This window comes from Carlito syrichta, unplaced genomic scaffold (genome assembly GCF_000164805.1).
Source record: "Carlito syrichta isolate Samal-C Ts95f unplaced genomic scaffold, Tarsius_syrichta-2.0.1 Scaffold301418, whole genome shotgun sequence".
NCBI lineage: Eukaryota > Metazoa > Chordata > Mammalia > Primates > Tarsiidae > Carlito > Carlito syrichta.
The window spans coordinates 48,535-58,861 of record NW_007245514.1 but is presented as its reverse complement, the minus strand read 5'-3'; the positions used below and the strand labels follow the sequence as shown (position 1 = coordinate 58,861).

Here is a 10,327-nt window from a genome sequence, read left to right as displayed (position 1 = left end):
CATATGTTGTCACATATATTTACTCACATTTTTTAATGTGTAAATGGTTTATTTTGTTACTTGGATCATTTTAACTGCATTTTTTTCTATCTTCTCTGATTACAAAATTTTCTTCTGAATTGCAAGTAGTAAAACCGTGTCCTTGCAAATGTCTTTCCACTGTTCCATATTATTCCATTATGTTTCAAATTGTGCCTTTCTAGGTCCAAAAATCTATCAGTGATTGCAACCAAATAATTTAATTTTGGTTATACATTTGGCTTTGACAGCTTATTTGAGAAACAGTTTTTCACTTGAGGTAATTCTTATCAAACTAGAATCTTTATGTGTATACTATTCTCATTTAAATTTAAGCATTTGGATTTTTAATAATATGAATATGGTATCTCACTTGTATTTTATCATGTAATGAACCATATTTCCATGAACGCATATAATTTATAAATGTAATCTATTCATATTTAAGAGAACTATATATAGTCAAGATCTCAATCATGCACTTGTTTAATTAATAAAGCTTTATAAAATATCTCAGTATCTGGTATTCCATATATACAAAAAGGGACCCAAAGAAACTCAGAAGTAATTTATAAAAAGTTATGTATTTATTCTTTTTTTAATCAACCAGTCAATACTTGTCCAGTGAATCAAGGAATGAAAATCACACTCAAATCAGTAATACACATGCATTAATGTACCATTGTATCATTTTGCTATAATAGTTTCATAACTTGACATTTGTGAAGAGGGGAAAAAAACCCTCAATTTTTCAGCTGTTTGGAAATGTCTAGGGTCAGGGAGTGAAGATTCAATGATAGGATTTTCTCAGTTGAACTAAGGACAGAGAATAGATGGTATGATTCAACTCCTTGTCTGGGAAGTACCTTCTAGCAGACTGGAAACTTTCTTCTAAAGCTGCAGGGAAAGGAATACGACAATAGCTGGATAAGATTTCCAGTGTCCACTGGGAAGGATGATCATTTCACTTGGGATGTGGAAGTCACAAATGAAGGCTGCCTAAGTAATAATTGACATCTCCTCCCTGTCTCTGCTCTGTGACACAGAGTTGATTATGCTTTTAAAATCTGGAACTCCTCAAGGTCATCCTCAAGATTTGAGTGCACCAGCTTCAACTTGTTTAAGGGTGGCAACAATGACAAGCTTCCCACATCACCTCTAAAGCCTGGTTTGTGGTGTGCAATTAGTAGACACTGAATTTCCTGTAAGGACTGATGCTGGACAAAGCAGGAATGTCCCATTTCTATATATTTCCAGTGGCTTTGGATGTCAGGTTTGAAGATGATTACCTGTTTAAAATCCAGTCGTCATCAAACTATTCTACACTTGATGCAATACACCTATTGAGATGCTTTTTCCTCTGATAAAAGAGTTTTTGCACTTGCCAATTTTGATCTCTTTTTGTGTTTCTGCCATTTTTTTGTTTTACTCTTCCACATCAGCAAAACATTTGCTTTGAAGAACTTTTTACAGCAAATCCTTTGCTTTTAAGAACTTTTTTCATCTGGAAAAACAAAAAAATTCACTCAAGGCAAGACCTGTTGAATAGAGAGGGATATGTGGGGCAATGCTGTATTCTTTTATTTTTGTTTTGGGTTTTTTTGTTTTGTTTTGTTTCCAAAACGGTTGAACACTCAGTGAGATGTGGGCAGGTATACTCATAAGGCACTCATCATGTAATGAGCAAATGTGTTGAAAGAATCTCAAGTAATAAAAAGAAAAAAAAATCACTGAAGTCTAATACAGCCTCTCACAACACTAGCTGGTACATTGATGCCAATGGATTTCTAGAACAATTACCTAGTTGAGGAATTCTGTACTACAAGGTGCCCTCCCTCCAAAAATTAATTCTGCTCATTGTAAGGTTGTACATATACTCTTAGCTATTTTTACCTTGAGTTTTCCATAGAAATTATAAAATAGGTTAAGTAAATGTTAAATAGATTCCTAAAATATTACTGGATTTTTAAATTACACATGCATTAATTTGAGATTCATCCTGACACTGCCAACTTTACAATATTGATTGTAAGTCATGAACATGCTCGAACTCTTAATGTGTTTTTGTTGTATTTTTTTTAACAATGTTCATTGTTTTATCCCTATAAAGCTTTACACATAATTTCTCACACCATTGAAAAACACTTTGATGATTTTTTTTGTTACCATACATTATCTGTGCTGTATTCTCTAGGATTGAAAATGAGTAGCAAAATGTCTGTAACTCAAGGCCATGTTCCCAGGGTGATGGTTCTCCTGGGGGCTTCAGGAGTCAGAAATAAGAGAGGCAGGTGAGGGAAAAGCCTTGATCAAATCTTAGTTCCTTTTACAGTAGTGCAGATCCATGTGAGACCTGAGCATGCTGTGCCAGCTCAAGGACAGCTACCAAGATTATATTACTTCCACTGCTGTGGTCAGCCATCCTCTGTACCCACTATTATCTTTTGGGAAGGATCTTGTGCCTTGAACAAGAAGTTCCTGCCTGTGTGGGCATGACCAGGCAGAACATGTGTCATTAGAAATGGCTCAATCTCAAGCCAGTATGACGTTAGATTGGGTGACACTTTTGGATTTACTGATTCATAGAAGATCTTCAGATTCACAGGTTCTGTTAACCTAGGTGACAGCAATTACAAGAGAGAGAGTCTGGTCTCAGGAACTAGAGGGAAGTTTTTGTTTGACTTTGTCATGGGCACACAGTTCTGTACATACATTGAGCTCTTATCATATAAGTACCATTAATAATTACCCCATCTTCAGATTTGAGGTCATGGATGGTCAGTGAGGCACATTGCCTGAACAGGAGCCAGATAATGAATCTCAAATTCTTGAGGGCCTAATATTTCCATGAAGCAAAATTTTAGGGGCAGCATCTGGTAAAAACTTATGCCCCCCAAAATTATAGAAAAAATGTAGCTGCTGGACCTACAGTAGGAGATAGTGACCTCCTGTTCAGAGACCTTAACACCAAGGAGCATTAGATCAGCACACATCTAGGCCAGGACTTTGCAAGGAAGTACAAAGAGTTCACATATAGCCTGGGGCCCAGCCTGCAACCCAAGATAACCAACTAAGGAGATACAGTTTTGTTTACCTTCCTAGGGACACTGCTCCTGAATCCAGAATTTAGTCACCACTGCAGCAGTTGAGGATAATGAGGAAAGGAATTGGGCTGTGGTGAAGATTCCCCAAAGTTCTGTTTCCTGAGTCCCTCTGCTGAGTTAGAGACACCCAAGACCTCTAATCCTTTCCATTACAATTATGGAAGCATGAACCCTTAATTCAAATTATTTTCCATCTCTCTGACTTCCTGGACCCTTCCTAAGGCATGATTCACACCCCTCTGGCATAAACTTAGTTTGTAGAATGTGTAGAGCTGGTGAAACTCTGATGTAGGAACCCCAGTCACTTGGGAGGATGAAGTTTCTAGTTTCTAAGGAACACCGAGCAGAAAACACCAGTTCATGAATCAGATACTGAATTAACAACTGTGGCCTTACCATGTGTCTCAGGCATAGGCCACAATGTGACCTGGGAGTCCCAGTCCACTTTGCACCATATTTCAAAGTCAATGTCAGCCTTTTTGATGGGCTGGGTGAGATTGGGTAGGCCTTTGTAAATGGGCTATGCAGAGACTCCAGTCTAGACTGAGTATCTACTTATACCTACTCATCTACCTTCTAAATTAAAAAAAAGCATGTAAATATAAACAAAACAGAACATTTATGTAAGCTTATGTACTCCCTGCTGAAATTATTTTGGTGCTTTAATGAAAAATAATCCAGTATTTGTCATGGTTCCTTATACTGAATCACTACTGGCAGAAAAAAGAAATTCAATGAGCATTAGCCATGGATAAATCAAATTTTGAACTTAAAGAATAATCTGAGGTCAAGCAGTCAGGAATATCAGGTTCTGGCTGAGAAAGTAAAAATTTTTGTCACTGTCTGAGCGAGACACTACCATGCAGACTGTACGAACCCAAAGAAGGGAGGTTTGTGTCTCACTTTCCTGCATCTTTGGAGTACTGTGTAGGCCTTAGAGATCCCATGCCATGTACTAAAATAATAGCCTCATCCTCATGCTGGAGCTCAGAGATGTGGAGAATCCCTACATTAACTGAGGCATCTTTGGATCTAGAGAAGAATATGAACAGCAGACCCCAACTCTGTACCAATATAATAGTACAGAAGATAAGGAGGATATCTCCCTGGCTTCTGCTGGTATCAATGTATCCTAAAATTGCCGGAGACCAGATCCAGGCAGGTTCAGGGTACCCCAAAGGTGGAGACGGCATCAGCAATTGCAGGGAAGAAGAAAGAGAGAGAGAGTCAGAAAGAAAGAGACTGAACTCCAGTCTAGTGCAGAAGCGATGTGTGTTATTGGGAATTACAATGGGTCTTTTATACACAAAGTCAGATGTGGGAGGGGCGTCCCCCACCCACCAGAAACCTTAATCCATGAAAACTTAATCAATGATTGCCTTTAAACCCTTTTCATATGATAATCTTAAAATCCCATAACAAAGGATAACCTAATCTGTGACTGACATATTCTATAAATCTTTTTCATCCTAAACTGATTGATTTTATGCCAAGTTAAACAATTCTATAGAAGTTTAAGTATTTACTTTACAAACAAAAGTGGCCCATCCCAGAATGTTTGGAATGTGGCCCAGTCCAAAGTTCACAGTGGGCTACCTACAAGTAACCCAGCTGCATTCTTTCAACAAAATGGCTATCTTCTAAAACTATATTCTACAATTTACACCTTCAATAAATCCTAAGATCATGATCCAGAAACCAGTGACCAACACTAAGGCTCTTAGATGTGACACGAGTTTGAATTATAAGTTGTGTGAAAGCCAAAACTGCAGTTTGAGGAAGAATGGGAGCAATGAGCTTCTAAAGTTAGCTTGTGTTCATCCCGGTCTCAGAGTTTTTATGTTTTGAGCTCACAGAGCTTAAACTGGTTAGTGCTGAGTAGAAAGGGGGAAGAAATGGGGTCAAATAGCTCCCTAACACATCCTAGTGGTCTCGAGGTCAACGGCCCTTCCTGATCCCTAACACTCAGTGGGCCTCCATGGCTGGCTCCCAACATAAAATCACCAACACTGAAGCCACTTCTAAGGGTGCAAGTGAATCTGGTTGATGCCCAGGAGATGCAAAGAGAGAGGTTGGCTGAGTCATCACAGGCTGAGAGAGAGAGCCTGCAAACAGAGATATACGTGGATTAAGAACTTCGCAAAACCTTCTGCATTCTCCCCACAGTACAACCTCCTTACATTGGACAGTCATTATATTTCCATGTCCTCTTAGCTGATGGGATATCTGAGACAGGTGTGCCTGACTCAAACAGAAGGACTGGCCCTAAACTTGTGAGCCCTGTCCTTACCTGAGAAGTGGGAGAGAAGCAGGAAGAGGAGCAGTCCCAGGCCATGGTGGAAACAGATATTTTGAGATTCAGAGATAAAGTGGGCTGCTCCAGGCCTCTCTTATTCCATCCAGTGGCCTCACAGTAGGGGAGTTATGGATACAGATGTATCCATCCACTGCCTTCCCTCATCCCTCCATTTATTCAGGACCTGGGGGCTGGTGGATGAGGGAGTCTGACAGGTAGAACCTTGGAGGAGGCCAGTGCTGGCACCACACCCATAGGATACAATTGCTGTGTCTGCCTCAGTGAGTACGGTTCCACTGCCCAACCCTAGGGACCTTGGAGTGTGGTGCAACTGTGGGCCCTACTATGCAGACTCTCAGGCAGACCCACAGTGCCCCTGTTGCTCACTGGACAGACTTCAGTTTCTCAGTAGGAATTCTGTTAATGTTGTCACATGAGTGCCTGGTTACTGTCAGTCCACAGTTCCACAGGCCACGCTCTTACTTTTTCCTACGATATGTAGTGTTAATAAACAACCAGTGGAGACTTCTGAACGCCTAAGAGGACATGTGGAAAAATGATGACTGTTGAAAGTAAGGAGGCTGCTGTGAGGAGAGAATGCAGAAGGTTCTGGGAAGTCGAGGCCAGAGCAACTTCTTCCACAGGGACCAAGGAAGGGAGATGACTGTGACCTGGCTGTGAGTAAAGTACAGTGTCCTGTTGGGGAATAGACAACATTCCAGGAGAGATTTTAAGAATCTGGAAAATACTTAGGAATTTTAAGTAATATATTGAGACCATATGTACAGAGTACATAATTACAGGAGCTTTGAGCACATGAGGTGGAAGTGGCAAGACATGAAAGGGTATTTGAATCCAGACTGCAGAGGTCCTTATGTGTTAGGATGAGGGAATTGAATGTATTCATCATCTGAGGTTTCCAGAGATTATCGACAGGAGACAGGACAGATGAAACTGACACTTTAGAAGACACCCCTAGTGTCAGATTCAACAAGAAGCCTAAAGGCAGCAGAGCAGGAAGCATGTCAGGAGAGTTGAAAGCTGATCCCAGTGATCTGGAGGAAGATGAGAGTGAGTCATCTATTCTAGGCAACATTCCTAATCCATTTGTGGACAATCACAGAAACTCACAGCCTTCGGGAGATTGCCTTAAATAAAATCAGGAGCAGGAATATGCACATTTTCCACTGTGACACCATGAATCTCAGAACCAACTTCATGGACTTTGTGGAGACCACTCTCACTCCTAACCTCAATGTTGTCCTAAGACATGGACATAGGCACACAGCAAATTCACATGTGCAGGCACTTGGGATGAAGAAGAGTATTCCCCCCTGAGATGCCTGCCTGTGTTGCCACGACCAGGCTGAGATGTTTTATACTAATAATTCAGTATAATAGTTGCTTGGATAGAAGGTCACAGATCCAGGGACAGGCTTCAAATTATTGATCCTGGAGGGAGAAATGACTGCAGGAATTTCCTCTGAGTCTGGAATTGATCTCAGGAGTTGAGAGCAGGTTTGTGGGTTAGGATTAGTGATGCTCAGCTTCTTCCTGAATTGGAAGCAACAGCTGTGGAGGCAGGATGCCCTGGAGAAGAAAAACATAAAGTCTAGGTCCCAGATGAGCATGGTTGTTTCAATGAGTCCAGAGTTAAGATGAGACATTTCTGGTGCTGATGTTACAAAGTCATACTGCTCTATGCAGTGCTGTTGCTTCTTTCAGGTCTGTAGATGTTGGCTTCTATCCGGGTATCAAGTCCCTGCAGGTGGCTAGACAATCAAAGAGAGATGCAGAGATCTGAGAGTACAGGGTAGGGTCCCTCAGGTTGGCAGACATGGGGAGAGATTACTGCTGGTGACTCAGGAGCCTGGATCTGGATCATGTGTCAAAATAATGAAGAAGAGGGACCCAGTGCAGGTGGGCACAGCCTATAACTCTACTCCATACAACCCAAGGGAAAGGCAGAGTAATCTCAAGTTTATTAAACATATGATGCCCAAAGTAACTGCAGGAGCCCTTTATCCATACTTACATCCTACTCTCTGCCTTTCTGGCACTTTGCTGGCTCCTGTTCCTTTGAACTGTCATTGATCAGTGGTGGGGGATGGGGATCATATCCTGGGACCCACAAAGAACCAGAGAGTCAGAATCACAAAGAAGTCAAGTTTAGGGAATAAAATATTTATCCAACAAGCACGACTGCTCACTATACACATCCATAAGATGATTTCACCAATTTCCCCATGAGTAATGGGGGTATTTCCTCACTCTTTCTGGCAGGCAAAGGCAAAAAATGAAGGTGACCTATAATTTTGTAAGAATGACCTTCAAATTCACTACACAAGAATTTATGGAAGTGGGTTCCATTTTATGTCACACAGGTGTATGCATCAGGGGACAGTAAAATCTCAGTTCAGCAGCATGCAGCCCTAGGCCTGCTGCATCACACTCTTCACATCAGCCTCAGAGCAACGTGCCTTGTACCTGGTTTGTCCTCTTCCCTGACTAAAGATTTTCTCTCTTATCTCACCTTGTCTGGTTTCCCTCACCTCAAATCAACATTCTGCACCTTCCTAACCTCAGATAAAAGCAGGTTAGGTGGATCCCATTCAATATTCTCTCAGAAATAAATTCTGCTTACATTTGTTTCTATACTTTTCAAGCCAAGCTGGGCTTGTCAAAAATCAACATCTTTTAGCCTTCTCCAATATCTCTATTGAGATTATTTTTATCTGTAACAGGTAATTTCTGCCTGCAAAACTTGAACAGGATAAGAGGGTTGAACAATACCTCAATCTGAAAATTGAGCTGAGAAAATTATACAACACTGTCAGATTTACTTGTCTGAAGAAAATCAGGTGTTAGTTGAAGAGGTGACAACCTAAGACATTCCGTGAGCTAGAGTCACCAGCAAGGGTGATTGCACAAAACCCAGAGAACAGAAGAGAAGTTTTAGTCTCACTTCCTTGTGAGTCTGTAGCACTGTGTGAGTCTTAGAGTTGCCATGCCATGTAGTACAGTAATAGTCAGCCTCATCCTCAGGCTGGAGTCCAGAGATGTGCAGAATTCCCGCATTGGCTGAAGCATCTTTGGATCCAGAGAAGCGGCTAGGGACCCCAGAGCCTTGGCCCTTATCTGAGTCGGAGTAGTAGTACAGGAGATACGAGGGAGGGTTCCCTGGCTTCTGCTGGTACCAACTCATCCAGAAGTTACCAACACTAAAGCCACTGCTCAGGGTGCAGGTGATTCGGACAGATGCTCCCTGGGATGCAGAGAAGGAGGGTGGCTGAGTCAGCACAGGCTGGGAGAAGGAACCTGCAAACAAGACAGTCATCAGCCACGGAGCAGAAACCAGGGTTAATTAAGGTGCTTGGTCATCTGATCTGGAGAAGGATGACACCGGTTCAAGAGCTAATCTTGGACAACTGAGGTATGTCCCTACCTGTGCAATGAGACAGGAACACAAGAAGGAGAGGGGTCCAGGCCATGGTGGTCTCAGACCTCCAGAAACCCAAGTGCTGATGAGCTGTCCATGCCTCTTTTATCTTCTTCACTTGCCTTGAAGAAGAAGGCTGTTTATGCAAATTTATTTGACACCCTGGTGATTTCTGTTTCATCTGGGAACCAGCTGAGGTCTGTGTTTGGCCCTTTGGACAAAGGGTCTGAGAGATGAGACAGAATTTTCCCCATGGGAGGCACCAGGAGGAAGCAACTGCTGAGACCTACCACAGACGTACCACAGACCTACCAGTAGACGCTGCTCAGCTCAAAGGTCTCAGCTACTTAGTGCTCATAAACAACACAAATATTAATGCCCCAGCCCTGGGGCATTTGGTTGGGGGGTTGGCACAGCTGTGTACCCCATTGTGCAGGCACTGAGATGGAATCACAGTGCCCTCTGCCGCTCACTGGCCAGATTTCAGTCTTAGAGGAAATAAGGTTAGGGACCTTGGCCAGAGATCCTAGTCATTCTTAATCCAAAGACACTTATAAACCACATCCCTGGAAAGGACTGAAGTTACAGATATTAATAAACAACTTTTTTCCAATGAGGTTTTCTTGATTATTAGGAGAATTACATGGGAAATATACGACCACCCAATATGTGGAGACTGAAGCAAAAGACGAATACAAAGGACTCTGAAAGTAGAACCTGAGCAACTCCTTCCACAGTGGCCAGGTTGGGAGGCAACTGTTACTTGGGTCTGAGCAGAGAGTGGAGTCCTTCTTCAGAACCAGGAAAGCACAACATATTCCTAGGGGAGACATATAATTTTAAAATAAGTCACATATATGTAATGGCAAGTAAAAGGTTTGGCAAAAATAATTCACTTGACAGTAGGAACCATTGAGGAAGTAGATTGGAAGTGGAAAGGCAGGAAAGCACAGTTGAATCCAGATAGCACAGGTCTCTGTGTCAGAATGAGGGGATGCCTTTAGTGAAATTATTAATTTTATGGAACTGTTCAAGATTCTAAACAGGACACAGAATGTATAAAACTGAAACTTTAGAAAAAGATGCCTGGTGTTACATTCAAAGAACTTGAAGGCAACCGATCATGGAGGGCTGATTCCCCATATCTGAAGGGAAAAAAAGAAAAAGGAAAATACATACAAGTGAAGGATTCTCAAGATGAAGGACTCCTGAGGTGACTGTGTCCCTGGACAGAGGATGAAGAAGGAGACATGGGAGTGACGCTGAGGGTTGTAATTGGGCTGACCAGGAGGGTTTTAATACACTGACCATAGTGCAGAATAAGAGAGTGGGGGACACTAGCTGAGTGCAGATAAAGAGGCTTTGTGTTTTATTTGTAAAATTTGATGTATGGAAAACCAGTGGAAACAGGAACATGGTATGAGACATCAGGGCTCATGTGACCATTTGAAGTACTGTGACGGGAGGGTC

The 10,327-nt window shown here is 41.9% G+C and overlaps 1 pseudogene and 1 gene segment (V, D, J or C); both read right to left on the bottom strand.

Moving 5' to 3' along the window:
* Nucleotides 1–1,017: 1,017 nt before the first annotated feature.
* On the bottom strand, nucleotides 1,018–5,457 carry LOC103257056 (annotated as a pseudogene).
* A 1,494-nt stretch (nucleotides 5,458–6,951) lies between these two features.
* LOC103257055 lies at nucleotides 6,952–8,909 on the bottom strand. The segment is given in 3 exon segments: nucleotides 6,952–7,008; nucleotides 8,384–8,736; nucleotides 8,864–8,909. Coding segments are annotated over 3 exon segments (456 nt in total).
* Between the last annotated feature and the right edge of the window lie 1,418 nt (nucleotides 8,910–10,327).